Source organism: Anomaloglossus baeobatrachus, chromosome 4 (genome assembly GCF_048569485.1).
Source record: "Anomaloglossus baeobatrachus isolate aAnoBae1 chromosome 4, aAnoBae1.hap1, whole genome shotgun sequence".
Taxonomy (NCBI): Eukaryota; Metazoa; Chordata; class Amphibia; order Anura; family Aromobatidae; genus Anomaloglossus; species Anomaloglossus baeobatrachus.
This window is the reverse complement of record NC_134356.1, coordinates 510,507,604-510,526,007: the sequence shown is the minus strand read 5'-3', so window position 1 is coordinate 510,526,007 and position 18,404 is coordinate 510,507,604. Positions and strand designations below refer to the sequence as shown.

General features: G+C 43.9%; 1 protein-coding gene across 1 annotated transcript in view; it reads right to left on the bottom strand.

Annotated features, from left to right (window-relative positions):
- Positions 1–18,404, bottom strand: part of ADAMTSL3 (ADAMTS like 3) — a 725,891-nt gene that overhangs the window by 338,739 nt on the left and 368,748 nt on the right. Inside the window, exon 4 of the mRNA XM_075345857.1 lies at positions 12,615–12,742. Within this exon, the coding sequence (XP_075201972.1) occupies positions 12,615–12,742 (128 nt within the window). The remainder of the gene's footprint in view (positions 1–12,614; positions 12,743–18,404) is intronic.

Here is an 18,404-nt window from a genome sequence, read left to right as displayed (position 1 = left end):
TCCTTTATAAGCAGTGGGCATAGGTTAATCAGGGAAAGCCATATCAGAGTAAATAAATCGATAACATCCTGAGAGGCTGGCCCTAGTAAACCCTACATTTCCCTACCTACTGTAGCGCCCGTTCCCTGCGCGGCACCCCCACACGCTCCTGCTCCCAGGCCACGGCAAGGGTGCCGCTCTCCTCACCTGCCTGCCGTTCCCAGGTGTCCTGCTCCTGCCCCGGGGACTGTCGTGGCCTCCTCCTGCTTTCAGTCACACGCAGACCTTCTGGGAGTGCCCATAGGGTGCGCATGGCCATGCCCCCTTTATTAAAGGGCTGGCATCCCATTACCCGGAAAGGATCCTTGAGGTCAGTTATCAGCCTGAAGGTATATAAGACTGCCTCTCTTAAAAGGAGGCGCCTGAGCAACATTTCCTATCCAAAGTGCGTTGCTAGTTTCAGGTCCCATACCCGTCACTGTGTCTAGTCCTGCATTTTGTGTTCTAGTACCAGTTACCTGTACCCGCTATCTGTGTCTCTTTCTAGAGTCTGCTACCAACATCTCCGTGCTGCCACATCTGAGATACCACCACCTCCATGCTGCCACGTTTGAGCTACCACCACCTCCGTGCTGCCATGTCTGAGCTACCACCACCTCCATGCTGCCACATCTGAGCTACCACCACCTCCATTCGTCCATAAGAGCTGACACCACTGGTCCTGGCAGTCATGCATTTAGGCCCCCTGGCGCAGCGCCTGACAATCCCTTTTGGGGTTAGCTTAAGGCTAGCTCCTCCAGAGGAGTTCAGTGTATGACCCAGTGGGTCCACTCCCAGACGTTCACCGCTCCTGTAACACCTATCAATGGAGAGTATGACGTTTTAAATTTTAGTCGGGAGGCCCTAGAGTATCCCTACTATCACTAAAAACAGTGAAAACCACCACCAAGATTAAAAAAAGGCAAAATTGCGTCTATGTGTTATATGAAGAGTACTTAGCTCAGTAATAATGTCCAAACATCAAGGGCAAAATGATATCAGTTTGATAAAAATAAAAAAAGGGATATCTTTTGGAACAAGATGAGCTAAAAAAGAGACTTCATATAACAAATTAACTATGCAGAAAGTATAGGAATTGGACTGTAGAGGACTGTTTGGTACAGCTGGAAGAATGATTATCTGGAGAAAGGTGAGCGCTATCATGAGTCCTGTGTCATGCCAATGTCGAGGGCGGAGGGTTTGGGAATGCCACTCGCCTGGAATCGCTGGCGCTCGGGTCCGTTGCTTCTGCTCCTCGGTGGCTCGAGCACGGGGCCGGACCCGGGGCTCGAGCAGCGCCTCCTCACCCACGAGTGAAAAGGGGAGGTTTGTGGTGGGATGTCGGTTGTGACGCCACCCACGGGTTGTGGTGACGGTGGGCACCAACGCTGCTGGTGACGGGGGATCCTGGGAGCGATGGCGGAGAGCAGCTAAGGTGTTGGCCCCTCCGTAGGTACGGGCTGTTGGTCCTGGGGCCTCGGTAGGGGAGTGGAGGAATAGGTGCAGGTGCAGGGGCCGGATGCGGGGAGGCAGCGTGGGCGCGGGTGCAATGTTGCGATGAAGCGTGGTGCCGGATGGCACTGTTGTACTCACTCAGACACAGAAGGACAGAGTCTCTGGTAAACCAAACGGCTGGATGGACAGGGCCCACAGCCGGCTGCGGTGTTCTCACTCTCCCTGGATGTCTTGATGGTGGCTGTCGTTTTCCTGCACCTGTGTAAGTGTATTTGACTCCTATGGCTTCCCACGGGTAGTCCGCTCCCCGGCGTGTACGTGTCGGGAGAGCCCGGTTGCCCGCAGGCGCTGGACCTTGAATCTCTGGCCCTTGGTGGTGGCTCTTATCCGGATGGGTTGGGCTGTTGCCTTCTGACGGGACTTGGCTGGGAATGAACCCCTGAGGTCCAGACCGCAATCAGAGAATTTGACCTTTTCGATGGCTCCTAGCCTAGTCGGGGTCTGAGTACCCTGCCTTGGTGCTTGGCTTCAATCTGCTCCCTGGTTCGGTACCGGTGGGCCACTGCCTGACCCCGGTCCTACGGTTCCGCTGACCTCCACCAACTCCTGCAGACGGCCACCACCGTCTGCCGACCTTGCTGATCGTGCCTCTGCTCCAACCCAGACACACACAGTCTTTCTCCTCTCACTTCCACTCTCAACTCCTCAATTCCACTCAACTCAACTCAACTGACTACTTTTCCCGCCTCCAGGCCTGTGAACTCCTCGGTGGGTGGGGTCAAACGCCTGGCTCCGCCCCACCTGGTGTGGACATCAAGCCTGGAGGGAGGCAACAAGGATTTTGTTTGACTGGTGTACCTAACCAGGGGAGGACGTGTGCATATGTGGTGTTATTCTGTGACCCCTGGGGGTCCAGGGTGTCATACCAACAGTAAAGCAGCTTGAGACTATTCGTTTGTTAGGTTGCTCTTCAGCCAAGGCAATGTGCTCACTTACAATTTTGCCTAAGAACACTGCCACAAATAAATGATGGATAGCTAAACATTCTCCTAGAGCAACATCTCCCAACGAACCAGGGCAATTTTATGATAAACAATAAATGGAACATCATGTCACAAGGAAAAAGTCATTAAAAGTGCTCAGTGAACAAAGCATTGAAATTTTAAGTCCATGTTCCTCCCACTACACAGGCCTCAATGCCACTGAGAACCTGTGGTCAATGCTCAAAAAGCGGATGGGCACACAGAAACACAGAAAGTGTGATAATCTTCAAGAATTGACTAGACAAGAATGGGCTACCATAATCAGGATTTGGCTCAAAAGTTGATCTCCAGCAAGCTGGGGTGAATTACAGAGGCTTGAAAGATAAGGTCAACATTGTAAATATTGAGACTTTTCATAAACGTGATGTATTTGTCAATAAAATCTTAAAAACAAAAGCTCATGAATGTACTTCAGTAACTATTGAAACATATGACTCAAAAATCCAAAAACAACGATGCAGCATTTTGTGAAAACCAAAGTTCGTGTGAGTCTCACAATTTTTGGCCATGACTATTTAGTGCCATCCCTTATCACATCTTGTTATGTGCAGCACAGTCTTTTACAACAGTCTCTTCCTTTATTAAGTACATTACTGGCCCATACTACTTATCATGCATAGCACCTTCTCTTATTACAGTGTCCTCTCTTCTGTATAGGTGCTGACTATTATTATAGTTGTCCTTTAATATTCTATGTAGTCCAGTCTTTTAATACATAGTGTCTTTTCTTATTAAAAATAGCACCATCCCTTTTTATACAGTGCCCACTCTTCTTAAGTTGAGCAATAAGGTGTTTATTAGTGATGAGCGAGCATGCTCGACACTGGTCGATACTCGATCGAGCTTCGAGGAGCTCGGGTACACTCGTTACTAAATCGAGTATTATGGGTGCTGTAGCACCATGCTTGAATCCTCGCCCCACATGTTTCACGGCAGTTAGACAGTCAATCAATATGCGGGGATACTGTGATCGGTAGGCTAGATTGCATCATCGGGTCTCATATAAAACCCGGTGACGCGATGCTCGTCACACTGTCCTCAGGAAGCAGTTATTATTATTATTTATTATTATAGCGCCATTTATTCCATGGCGCTTTACAAGTGGAAGAGGATATACGTACAACAATCATTAACAGTACAAAACAGACTGGTATAGGAGGAGAGAGGACCCTGCCCGCGAGGGCTCACAGTCTACAGGGAATGGGTGATGGTACAATAGGTGAGGACAGAGCTGGTTGCGCAGTGGTGTACTGGACTGAGGGCTATTGTAGGTTGTAGGCTTGTTGGAAAAGGTGGGTCTTGAGGTTCCTCTTGAAGCTTTCCAGGTAGGGGAGAGTCTGATATGCTGAGGTAGAGCGTTCCAGAGTATGGGGGAGGTACGGGAGAAATCTTGTACGCGATTGTGGGAAGAGGAGATAAGAGAGGAGTAGAGAAGGAGATCTTGTGAGGATCTGAGGTTACGTGCAGGTAGGTATCGGGAGACTAGGTCACAGATGTAGGGAGGAGACAGGTTGTGGATGGCTTTGTATGTCATGGTTAATGTGTTGAACTGGAGTCGTTGGGCGATAAGAAGCCAGTGAAGGGATTGGCAGAGTGGCGAGGCTGGGGAGTAGCGAGGGGAGAGGTGGATTAAGCGGGCCGCAGAGTTTAGCATAGATTGGAGGCGTGCAAGAGTGTTGCAAGCAGTCCAGGGAGAGTTGATTTAGGAGGGAGTGCTTTGATTAGAGCAGATATATAGACAGTGATTAACCCTTTCATTACCCACCAGTTTCCACTTTCCTGATCAGGCAATTTTTTTCAATTCTCACCAGTGTAATTTTATGAGTCAATAACTCTGTAACGCTTCAATAGATCCCTGGGATTGACACTGTTTTTCACGACATATTGTACTTTCTATTGGTGGAAATTTGGCAAACATTTTGCAATTTTCAAACTTTTAATTTTTATGCTTTTAATCCAAGGAGATATGTCATACAAATTAGTTAACAAATAACATTTCTCGCATGTCTACTTTACATCCACACATTTTTTTAAACATAATTGTTTTTAAGACGTTAGAAGGGTGAAAAGTTTATCAGAAAATTTTCATTTTGGCAGCAACAAAACCACTGTTACAAAACCATTGTTTTATGGTGAACATCACATTTGAAGTGACTTTAAGGAGCCTAGGTGACAGAAAATACCCAAACGTGACACCATTCAAAACCATATTCAAGAAGCTTATTAACCCTTCAGGTGCTTCACAAGAACTAAAGCAACATGGGAGGAACAAGTTTAAATTTTACTTTTTCCCATAAAAATGTTAGTTTAGCCCCAAATTTTGAATTTTCACAAGGATAACAGGAGAAAATGCATCATACAATTTTTTGTGCAATGTCTCTTCTCAAAGATGCTCAGTATATGGTGAAGAACTACTGATTTGGTGCAAGGAAGGGCTCTGAAAAAAAGTAGCACCATTTAACTGTTGGAACGCAAAATTGGCTGGAATCGATAGCAGATGCAATATCGCATTTGGAGAGCCCCTGATGTGCCTAAGTAGTGGAAACCCCCAATAAGTGACCCCATTTAAGAAACAAGACCCTGCAAGGAACTTATCTAGAGGTGTGATGAGTAGCTTGAACAATCAGGTGCGTCATAGAATTTTGTAACGTTGAGCCATGAAAATAAAAAATCCTATTTTTCCCACAAAAATGTTGTTTTGATCCAAAATTTAGCATTTTCTCAACGGTAACCTGAGAAAATGCACCATACAATTTGTTTAAAAATGTCTCCTGAGTACATCGATACCCCATATGTGGTGGAAAACTACTATTGGGCACATGGCAGGGCTCGGGAGGGACAGAGCGCCATTTGACTTTAGGAGCGTGAAATTGGCAAGAATTAATAGTGGACACCATGTTGCATTTAGCCCGTGATGTGCCTAAAAAGTTGAAACCCCCAGAAGTGATCTCATTTTAGAAACTAGATCCCTCAAGGAACTTGTTTAGATGTGTGGTGAGCATCTTGAATCCCCATGTGCTTAACAGAATTTTATAACGTTAATCTGTGGAAATTAAAATAAATCACATTTTTCCCACAAAATAAATTGTTTTAGCCTCATTTTTTTCATTTTCACAAAGATAACTGGAGCAATTTGTTGTGCAATTTCTCCTAAGTGCGCCAATATGGCATGGCTCAGAAAGGAAGAAGCGCAATTTTGGCTGGAATAGATTGCAGATGCCATGTCACATTTGAAGAGCTCCTGATATGCTAAAACAGCAGAAACCCTCACAAGTGACACCATTTTGGGAACTACACCTCTCAATTAATTCATCCAGGGGATTAGTGAGTATTTTTAACCCTCAGGCAATTCACATAATTGTATAGCATTGGGCTGAGTAAATGAAAATTACCATTTTTTTGTACTAAAATGTTGCTTTGGCACCAAATTTTTAATTTTCAAAGGGTTGGTGGTAGAAAATGAATGATATAAATTATTATGCTATTTCTCCTGAGTATGTCAATACCCAATATGTGGTCAAAAACAACTTTTGAGGCACAGTGCAAACCTCATAAGGGAATAATAATAATAATATTTGTTCATTTACATAGCGCTATTAAATCCACAGCGCTTTACATACATTGACAACACTGTCCCCATTGGGGCTCACAATCTAAGTTCCCTATCTGTATGTCTTTGGAGTGTGGGAGGAAACCAGAGATCCCGGAAGAAACCCACGCAAATACAGGGAGAACATACTAACTCCTTGCAGATGTTGTCCTTGGTAGGATTTGAACCCAGGACTCCAAATGCTACAAGACTACAGTGCTAACCACTGAGCCACCGTGCTGCCCTAGAAATAAGCACAATATTATAGTACAGATTTTGCTGTTATGGTTTGTGGGTGACTTATCACTTTAGCAGAGCCCCTGAGGTGCTAGAACAGCTGGACACCCCATACATGACCTCATTTTACAAATTACACCTCTGAATTAATTCATCTAGGGTTGCAGTGATCATATTCACAATCCAAATGTGTCACAGAATTTTATATCATTGGGCGGTAAAGAAAAAAATAATCAGATTTTTACCACAAAAATGTTATTTTAGCTCCAGATTTTACATTTTCACACAAAAATGGGCAAAATGGGTAAAAATCTTACCAAAATTTGTCACTGGCTGTAAAATACTTCTTAGTCGTATGGTGGAAATCAGGAGGAAAGGAGCGCTATTTAACTCTTGAAGTACAAATTTCATATAATATAGCTTACACACTCCTTATACAGAGCTCCTAAGTGCCGGAAGAGCAGAATCTTCCTCTAGTGAACCCATTTTACAAATTACACCCCTCTAGGAATTCATCTACAGATTTTAACTCCTTGGGTGTTTTTTAGAAACAAGCTGCAATGGATGTTGCGGAGTGAAAATTGCAAATCTGCCATTGTAGTGCCCACTACGTTGTAGTGCCCATAGATTGTGCCAAGCTCATGCTCAGGAGACAAGCATCCCATAAATTAAGAGAACTTTCCTTACTACAGAAATGCCAAACATGTGGACGCTAATTGTGGTTTAGGCACCATAGGAATGAGAAAGAGGAGGGCATTTGGATTTGAGGATGCAGATTTTGCAGGACCTTATTGGATCAGGTCCTGATGATGTTAACCCTTTGTGATTCATGTGCCACGATCAATAGCGATTGCAGCACATAGAAGTTAGAGAGGAGCAGTGCGCTCCTTCTCTTACCTTTCCAGCTGCTCTGTGACACGATCACGAGGGAGACGAGGGCTGTCATGGCAATGCATTATACTGGCAATCAGACTTAGAAAAGTGAAAGTCCCATATATGGACAAGGTAAAAAAGTTAAGGAAAGAAAAAACTTGTAAGATGTAAAAAAAAAATAATCACAAAAAACAAAAAAATTATACCAAAAAATGTGGCAAAAATACTTTCTTATCATAATGAAGAAAAAAGTAGAATAAACAAAAATGGTATTACTGAAAACTACATCTTGTTCTGCAAAAAACGAGCCGGCACCAAGCTCCATCAGCAGAAACAAAAAAAAGTTGTAGCACAATGCCCCTAAAAATTATTTTTTCTAAAAAATTGTTTTTATTATGTAAAATAGGCAAAATGATCTAAATGTGGTATTGCTGTAATCGTACTGACCCGAAGAACAAACCTGTGTTGTTACTTTTACCAAACAGTGAATGGCATAAAAAAAATCGCAAAAAACAATTCCTGAATTGCTGTTTCATGTTAATTGTACCTACCAAAAATGAGAATAAAAAACGATCCAAAAATGTTGTGTCCAAAAATGGTACCAATAGAAATATCAACTCATCCCGTAAAAATCAAGCCCTCACATGGATAGATCTCCAAATGCGACATGCCATCCACTATCTATGCCAAACAATTGTGCGCTCTAAAATTTAAATGGTGCTGCTTCCTTCCAAGCCCTGCCTTGCACCCAAACAGTAGAATTCCACCATATATGACGTATATGCGTACTCATGAGAAATTGTACAAAACATATCATGGTTCATTTTTTCCTGATACCCTTGTGATAAAAAAGCTATCTGGTTGAAGTAACAATTTTGTGGTAAACATTTATTTTTTTTTATTTTCACTGGTCAACGTTATAAACTTCCGTGAAGCCCCTGGGATTTCAAGGTGCTCACCAAACATCTAGATAAATACCTTGAGGGGTCTAGTTTCCAAAATGGGGTCACTTGTGGGGGAACCTCAGGGGCTCTCCAAACGCGACATGGCATCCACTAATGATTCCAGCCAATTTTGCAGTCAAATGGAGCTCCTTCCCTTCCAAGGCCTACCGTGCACCCAAACTGTTGATTTCCACTATATATGAGGTATTAGCATACTCAGGAAAAATTGCACAATAAATTTTATGGTGCATTTTTTCCTGATAGCCTTGTGAAAAACCTATATGGTTGAAGTAACAATTTTGCGGTAAAAATTAATTTTTTATTTTCATGGCTCAATGTTATAAACTTCTGTAAAGCCCCCAGGGGTTGAAGGTGCTCACCAAACATCTAGGTATATTCTTTGAGGGGTCTAGTTTCCAAAATGGGGTCACTTGTGCTGGAGCTCTACTATTTGGGCACCTCAGGGGGTCTCCAAACGCGACATGGCATCCACTAACGATTTTGCTTTAAAAAATTCAAATGACGCTCATTCCCTTCCGAGTCCCGTCGTGCGCCCAAAGAGTAGAGTTACACCACATATAAAGTATTGGCATACTCAGGAGAAATTGCACAATAAATTGTATGCATTTTCTCCTGTTACCCTTGTGAAAATGCAAAATTTTATGGCCAAAGTAACATTCTTGTGGTAAAAAGTAAAATTTTAATTTTTTCCTTCTGCATTGCTTTAGTTCCTGTGAAGCCCCTGAAAGGTTAATAAGCTTCTTGGATGTGTTTTTGATCAGTCTGAGGGGTGCAGTTTTTAGAATGGTGTCACTTTTGGGTATTTTCTGTCACAAAGGTCTCTCAAAGTCATTTCAAATGTGATGTGGCCGCTAAAAAAATGGTTTTGTAAATTTTGGTGGAAAAATGAGAAATTGCTGATGAACTTTGACCCCTTCTAACTTCCTAACAAAAAAAAAGTTATGTTTCAAAAATTGCGCTGGTGTAAAGTAGTCATGTGGAAAATGTTATTTATTAATTCTCTTATGGGACATAAATCTCTGATTTAATGGTATAAATATTAAAAACATGAAAATTGCTAAATTTGTGCCAAATTTCCGATATTTTCACAAATAAACGCAAAAGATATTGTCTTAATTTTACCACTATCATGAAGTACAGTATGTCACAAAAAAAAACAATTTCAGAATCACTGGGATCTGTTGAAGCGTTTCAGAGCTATAACCTCAGAAAGTGACACTGGTCAGAAAAGGAAAAATTGGCCCAGTCAGGAAGGTGAAAACAGGCTCTGGTATGAAAGGGTTAAGGGTTGTTGATTTTCATGAATCTGTGGTAATGTAACTTTTTTGTCTAGGGATCTACAGTAGTAGAAAGTGTCAGTGACAGTTTATGACAGTCCAAGGAGCGTAACCCATGATGGCACTTATTCAATTACCTAGATTCTGGGATTAATGTAGGTAATAAATGTTTAGAAATAATGAATAAATTATAATGTCCTAACAGAAAGGAACCAGGGTGTTTGCATTCAAGAATGATGTTTGTCATGTTGTTTTCTGCCTTTTATCAATCACCAGAAGGCCAGACAAAAACAAGCAACCTCCACATTCCCGCACTTAGTTGCCAATTCACTGGAATAAATCTGTTAAAAGAAGATTTATTTCTGATTTTTTTTAACACTACACAAATTATTTAGTTCAAGCATTTTACATTTTTTTTCATTGCTGATAGTAAGACAACAGCCAAGCAATAACCTTGAAAGATATGGGAACTTTGTCACAATATATAATGAACCATGTACGTTTATCTTGTAGAATATGTACATTTTTTGATTTAAAGGGAACCTGTCAGGTGCAATATGCACCCAGATCCACGAGCAGTTCTAGGTGCATATAGCTAATACCTGCCTAACCGTCCCTGTATACACTAGTATAGGTAAAGAGATCTTTAGAAAAAGTATTTCTAAAGATCCTTTATGATATGCTAATGAGTGCAGGGACTAGTCCCAAGGGTGTAAGTTCCTGCGCTCATTCCGCCCTTCTAGCATGGTAGTACACCCACAGAGGCGTGCTAACATGCTATTCAATGCAGCATCACCAGTGGTAAGGTGCGTACCCGTGTTCGCTGTGGCCACTGATCTGAATTTCCGGAACTTCCGGACATACGCAGTAGACCTCTCTGAAGACTGAACGCGTACACCCGGCTTTATACTGCGCATGCAAACAGGTCAACTGTCACAGCAAACACAGGTATGCGCCTCACCGCTGGTGATGCTGCACTGAATATTATGTTATCACGTCCCTGTGGGCATACTAACATGCTAAGAGGGCAGAATGAGCGTAGGAACTAACGCCCTTGGGACTAGTCCCTGCGCTCATTAGCATATCATAAAGGATCTTTAGAAATACTTTTTGTAAAGATCTCTTTATCTATGCTACTAGATACAGGGACTGTTAGGCAGGGATTAGCAATATGCACTAGAACTGCTCCTGACAGGTTCACTTTAATACATTTATTCATAGTAATGCTACTACAGCATAGCCCCTATAACATTTTGGATGTCCATATTAAAGCCAAGAGTTGGATTTAAATCTCTCTGTTAGGATAATACCCTAATACCTCCCACAAATTTTAATTTGTTCCAGGAAAATGTTGGAAAATATGACAAATGGACAATAAACAGAATAATAATCTGAGTGAAGTCATTATATATGCAAATTAGAAAGAGCAGATGGCATCTGTACGACATGCAGTCTATATCAAGAGAAGATGGTCCAGGCACAGGTAGACGCAGGTAAAGAGAAGTGTCCTTTACTGCAGATAGATGATACTAGTGTGACGCCCTGGCAAAACAAGGTAGTCACAGTTAGGCCCCCGCATTACACCATTCCCTCACTAGGAAACATACAGCCAACCAGAAAACTTTAGTCACCCCCCTTAGGGAAAGATAGACACACCAGTGGGCGTGACCAGGCGGTTGGGACACGCCCACCCAGGGTCCCAGACAGCCCAGGGCGGGAAAAACAGGCAGTTAAGTTGAGTTCAGTCTGAAGTTCAGTTTGGAGAGGAGTGTGAGCTGGAGCTAAGTGTGGCTCCAGCAGGAGAGTTCAAGTTGAACGGTACCAGGGTAGGAGCCCTGGTGCCACTGGCTTGGAGGCAGATGGTGGTCTCCGTCAGCAGGAGATGGGAAGACGGCTCGGTGGAACCGAGGTGGACTGGGACAGGGTTGTAGCCTGCCAGTACCGACACGGGGAACCGACACGGAAACCGTAGCACAAAGGGCGGTACTCGGACCCTGAAGCCAGGACCAGAACCAACTGGAGCTGGTTAATTAACCGATTGAGACCAGGACTAGAGGTCCTGTCCCACCCAAAGACCCTCATAGAAGACAACAGCCCACCGATTAGGGATAAGAGGTCACTGCCAGTGCCCATAGATCCCACGGGCCAGCGTCTGCGGGCACGGCTCCTTAGGCCACATCCAGCCGGGAGCGGACTCCTGAGTTTCACACTAGGAAAGTCCATCTTACACAAAGCAGTGCAGGAAAAGGATAGAGACCACCAGCCGGGTGGGGGACCCGAACGCAACCGGCCGCGGCACCGGCCATTACCTTGGTTTACCAGAGACTTGTGTGTTTTACTAACAGTGAGTACACCAGCATCCCCCTGCGGTCGCCATCCCCTGCACCGAGCCACCAGGTCCCGGGGCAACCATCCCTACCCACGGAGGGGTTAACAACTAGCTGCGCAACATCTCCTCCAGGTGCCCCATAACAGAAGCGGTGGTGTCCCACCTCACCACACACCGTGGGTGGCGTCACGAACTTACTACGACCTAGCCCGTACATCTACGTCCACCCATTTATTCGGCGTGTCCGTGAGACCCCCGGGTCCGGAGACCCTCGAGCCACCACCCCTGAAGGCCCGGATCCGAACAGCGCCGGCTGCTGGCACGGGGGTGACACACTAGATACACACCAAGGGAACCTGTCATACATCCTTGATTTATGGCATTGCAGGGTTTTAGTATTATGATGGCCAACATATGGTCATTGTATGTTTAGTTTATTGTTAAATGAAGACACTATAACCCAAGGAACAGCTAAACTATTTTATGGACTTTGTAATTTTTTTTAGAGGCAATGGTTTTAAAAGGGGAATATTTCTAACACTAATTATATTGCTGCATTTTCAGATTGCTAAAACTACATTTATTTTTGGCAGCATAACTTTAGCACACTATTTCTACTATTCAGTGATAAGCAATGACCTCACAGTTAGGTTCCTCAGAAGTAAATGAAATAAGAATAACTCACTTAGGTGCGTTTATATGTTGTCTGCTATCTTGGCTTCTCCAAGTCACGTCACCTTCTCATAGTTATCAGACAAGGTGAAAAAAAATAATAATAATTGGAGAAAAGCATGTACTGTCTCATAATACCTAGAAATTTTTACTAACCGGCCATTTAAGCATCTTCGTAAAGAGTAGGATGCTCCTCCACCACAGGTCCGAGAACAGTCACTCCAGCTTCCCCATGCATCCCAGCCATTGTCTTTGTCATTGTCAGAACGAGTAATTCTGGAGGTCTGGAATAAAACCAACAGTATTATTATTATTATTAATATTATTATTATATGAAGTATTTTAATCAACTTTTTGTAGACTGAAAAGGCTTGAGCAACATAGAAGAAATGCAAAACTATAAGTCTTGAAAAAATGAAACAGCCTGCTACAATTTCTGTCTTGTCAAAAACTACCTAGTGCACTTAATGGTTGCACTTTTTTACCACTGTATGTGAGAAATTTTGGTACACTTGATATATATACACGTACATACATATATATACATACAGATACACAGTATATCACAAAACACCCCTCACATTATTGTAAATATATTTTCATTGGACAACACTGAAGATATGACACGTTGATACAATGTAAAGTAGTCAGCGACCAGCTTGTATAATTTTATAAATTGGTGTGCACTCTAAATAAATCAACACACAGACATTACTGTCAAAACTGCTGGCAACGAAAGGGAGTACACCCCTAATTGCGCCCAATTAGCCATTTTTCCTCCCCGATGTCATGTGACTCATTAGTGTTACAAAGTCTCAGGTGTGCCTGGAGAGCAGGTGTGTTAAATTTGGTGTTATCGCTCACACACTCTCTCATGCTAGTTACTGAAAATTCAACATGGCACCTCATGGCAAAGAATTCTCTGAGGAGCTGAAAAAAATTGTTGTTCTACAAAAAGATGGCCTAGGCTATAAGAAGATTCCCAACACCCTGAAACTGAGCTGCAGCACGGTTCAGGTCAGCCTGTCAGCACTCAGACCATACGCCGCACACTGCAACAAATTGCTCTGCATGTCTGTCATCCCAGAAGGAAGCTTCTTCTAAACATGATGCATAAGAAAACCACAAACAATTTGTTGAAGACAATCAGCCTAAGGACATGGATTACTGGAACCAAGTTCTGTGATGAAACCAAGATAAGCTTATTTGGTTCAGATGGTGTCAATCATGGGTGATGACAACCAGGTGAGGAGTACAAAGACAAGTTTGTCTTGCCTTAATTTAAGCATGGTGGTGGGAGTGTCATGGTTTGAGGCTGCATGAGAGCTGCCGGCTGTGTGGAGCTACAGATCATTGAGGGAACCATGAATGCCAACATGTGACATACTGAAGCAGAGCATGATCCTCTCCATTTTGAAACTGGGCCGCAGGGCAGCATTACAACATGATAATGACCCCAAAAACACCTCAAAGTGGACCACTGCTTTGCCACAGAAACTGAGGGTAAAGGTGCTGAACTGGCCAAGCATGTCTCCAGACCTAAACCCTATTGAGCATCTATGGGGCATCTTCAAATAGAATGTCAAAGAGCACAAGGTCTCTACATCCACCAGTTCTGGGATGTCATCATGGAGAAGTCTAAGAGGATTCCAGTGGCTCCTGTGAAGCTCTAGCGAACTCAATGCCCAAGAACGTTAAGACAGTGCTTAAAAATAATGGTGGCCACACAAAACATTGACACTTTGGGCACAATTTGTCACTTAGGAAGAACTCATTTTTGATGTCAGCAAGTTAGACATTAATGGCTGTGTGTTCAGTTATTTAGAGGACACCAAATTTACACTGTTATACAGCTGTATACTGACTACTTTACATTGTATCAATCTATATGAATTGAAAGCTGCACACCAAATTCAGAGAAATATGAACAAGCATAACTGCTTTATAATACATAAGGAATGAAAAATACAATTAGCTATATGAAAAATTGAAAAAATTGAAATATGGTGTGTATATCTATATCCATATGCTCATATACTACATGTAAGGTCTTTTTCACCTATTTCAATGCTTTACTGCCTCTTTCATTTTGCACTTCAGTTACATTTTTTCTGTAATTACAGGAAAATTAAGTTGATGAGAGCTTTAGAACCTAAAAGAGCACGGACGGCACATATGTGTATTTGTACTTAGTTGGAAATTATTAAGTGGTCTAATTATTCCTAATTGTGGCAGTTTATGTTTATTTAGGCAGCAGGGCCTTCCTCCCAATGCCCAGAGCTGCCGCTAGCATTCAGCACGGAGCCAGCCATCTCGTGAGAGGACTAAGAAATCATAGAAAGGCACTCACCAACTGACGAGAACCAGACCGGCTCCAACCGTACAAAATTAATGATTTATTGTTCACAAGTATTTTATGAAACGTACGGTTTCGGCTAAACAGCATGCTATGACATTAAGCAGACGCTTTCCTCACAACGGTGCGATAATTGCTGTTTTTGCTCACGATACATATTTCAAATTACAGTACAATGTGATTTCATTAGTTTTATGCAAATTATAGCACAAGAATAAGATTTTCATCAATCTCTCGTAAATGCTGGACAAATCCAAGCAGCCAGTGCCCAATGTTCCTAAGGCTAGGTATCTATATAGCACCAGTGTGCCATGTCGCCTATTATCGCATGGAAAAAAATAAACACATTTTGTGGTGACTTGCCATGATTTCATAATACAATTATTGGCTGCATGTATTCTGCATTTTTAATATGTTTCAGCTGTAACAAAAAATATGTTCAGCCTACAAACAGCACTGCAATAACCCAGTCATAGGACCATATGTTAGTGTGCAGATTTTGGGAATGATGTTATCGCATGTCAATACAGTTTCTAAAGAGTGTATTATTTATATACTCGCTGAGTCAGCTTCCCTTTAGGTTAGGTTATTTTTAAATGCCCATAAAGTTGTAAATAACAAAGTTGTTTGCATTAACAGGGTTGGCCACCTTTGTGGTCTGTTTTTTTTAAAATACATATATTTTGGGCTAAAAAAACATTTTTGCATCTGGGTTTTGTTACAAATTTTTGCTTTTACAATTGTAGGGGAGTGCAGCCCCTGCTAAGGAAATTGTTTTACTGTGACTTTAAGAGACTGCTCCCCTCCAGAACACAATGGAATGGCCCACATCTCCCCTGCTGCTGTGTGTTTGTTTGGTCTGCCCTGATAAAGGCAGAAACTAGCAGTGCATGTATGGCCCCTTTCACACGTCCGTGAAAAACACGCACGTGTGTTACGGGCCGTTTTTCGGGTCCGTGTCCCGTTTTTGTGTCCGTTTTTATGGTCCGTGTGGCACCTGTGTGAATTGCGTATGCTAGCCGTGTTTGTGTGCAGAACGTCCGTGTGTGCGTGTGGAATTAACGTGTATGTGTACGTGTAATGTCCGTGTGTAATGTCCGTGTGTGTGATGCACAATGTCGTTTATAAATGTCGGCTGACAGCAGACAGAGTTGCGCGATGAGAATGAACTCGGGTGAACTTCACCCGACTTCATCCTCATACCGCGGCTCTGTCTGTGTCGAGTACTGATTAGCGGTCACCTGTGAAGGATTCACCGGTTACCGCTAATCCCCCGATTGACTGAAGTGTCCCCCCCTCTCTCATACTCACCGATCCCCGATCCCCGGCGCTGCACGGCATTCACACGGCTGCGGCGGCTTTTACTATTTTGAAAAAGCCGGCCGCTCATTAAACAATCTCCTATTCCCTGCTTTCCCCGCCCACCAGCGCCTATGATTGGTTACAGTGAGACACGCCCCCACGCTGAGTGACAGGTGTCACACTGCACCCAATCACAGCAGCCGGTGGGCGTGTCTATACTGTGCAGTAAAATAAATAAATAAATAATTAAAAAAAAACGGCGTGCGGTTCCCCCCAATTTAAAAGCCAGCCAGATAAAGCCATACGGCTGAAGGCTGGTATTCTCAGGATGGGGAGCTCCACGTTATGGGGAGCCCCCCACCCTAACAATATCAGTCAGCAGCCGCCCAGAATTGCCGCATACATTATATGCGACAGTTCTGGGGCTGAACCCGGCTCTTCCCGATTTGCCCTGGTGCCGTTGGCAAATCGGGGTAATAAGGAGTTATTGGCAGCCCATAGCTGCCAATAAGTCCTAGATTAATCATGTCAGGCGTCTATGAGACACCTTCCATGATTAATCTGTAAGTTACAGTAAAAAAACACACACACCCGAAAAAATCCTTTATTAGAAATAAAAAACACAAACACATTCCCTCATTACCAATTTATTAACCCCGACAAACCCTCCATGTCCGGCGTACTCCACGGACCTCCAGCGTCGCGTCCAGCTCTGCTGCATGGAGGTGACAGGAGCAGCAGAAGACACCGCCGCTCCGGTCACCTCCACACAGCAAATGAGGTGAGTAGCGCGATCAGCTGCTGTCAGTCAGGTAACTCGCGGCCACCGCTGGATCCAGCGGTGGCCGCGGGTAACCTCAGTGACAGCAGCTGATCGCGCTACTCACCTCATTTGCTGTGTGGAGGTGACCGGAGCGGCGGTGTCTTCTGCTGCTCCTGTCACCTCCATGCAGCAGAGCTGGACGCGACGCTGGAGGTCCGTGGAGTACGCCGGACATGGAGGGTTTGTCGGGGTTAATAAATTGGTAATGAGGGAATTTGTGTGTGTTTTTTATTTCAAATAAAGGATTTTTTCGGGTGTGTGTGTTTTTTTTACTGTAACTTACAGATTAATCATGGAAGGTGTCTCATAGACGCCTGACATGATTAATCTAGGACTTATTGGCAGCTATGGGCTGCCAATAACTCCTTATTACCCCGATTTGCCAACGGCACCAGGGCAAATCGGGAAGAGCCGGGTACAGCCCCAGAACTGTCGCATATAATGTATGCGGCAATTCTGGGCGGCTGCTGACTGATATTGTTAGGGTGGGGGGCTCCCCATAACGTGGAGCTCCCCATCCTGAGAATACCAGCCTTCAGCCGTATGGCTTTATCTGGCTGGCATTAAAATTGGGGGGAACCGCACGCCGTTTTTTTTTAATTATTTATTTATTTATTTTACTGCACAGTATAGACACGCCCACCGGCTGCTGTGATTGGGTGCAGTGTGACACCTGTCACTCAGCGTGGGGGCGTGTCTCACTGTAACCAATCATAGGCGCCGGTGGGCGGGGAAAGCAGGGAATACGAGATTGTTTAATGGGCGGCCGGCTTTTTCAAAATAGTAAAAGCCGCCGCAGCAGTGTGAATGCCGTGCAGCGCTGCGCCGGAGATCGGGGAACGGTAAGTATGAGAGAGGGGGGGAAACTGACCGACAGACTGTGAGAGAGGGACAGACAGACAGAGAGACCGACAGAGAGACAGAGAGACTGACCGACGGACTCAGGGAGATTGACCGACATACACAGAAATAGAAAGAATAGCCGACATCACTAGAAATAAAAACACCAAACGGACACGGACTATAGGTATATGCATACGTGTTTACTAACGTGTGTGCACATACCCATAGACTTTCATTGTGTCCACGTGTGCGTGCTCCGTGCAGATAACGGACATGCATCCGTGCCAAACGCAAACACATACGGATCACGGACACGCACACACGGACATAATGAAATAACGGACGTGTGACCACAATCATAGATTAACATTGGTGCACGTTTGGCCGTGTCTCCGGTATATACGGAAACGGACCAAACACGCACGTGTATCACGGACTTGTGAAGGGGGCCTATGAGAGAGTTCCAGGACATGCAAAGGGACACACACAGGAGAGTCAGTATCTGGCCTGCTAGAGGTCCTCACCTGATGAGCCCAGATGCCCGGTGAATCATGGGAGGAGAAGTCCTGCATCGCTCTTCTGGAGTGAAGTGTGCACCACCGTACCATCAAGCCTAAAGGCC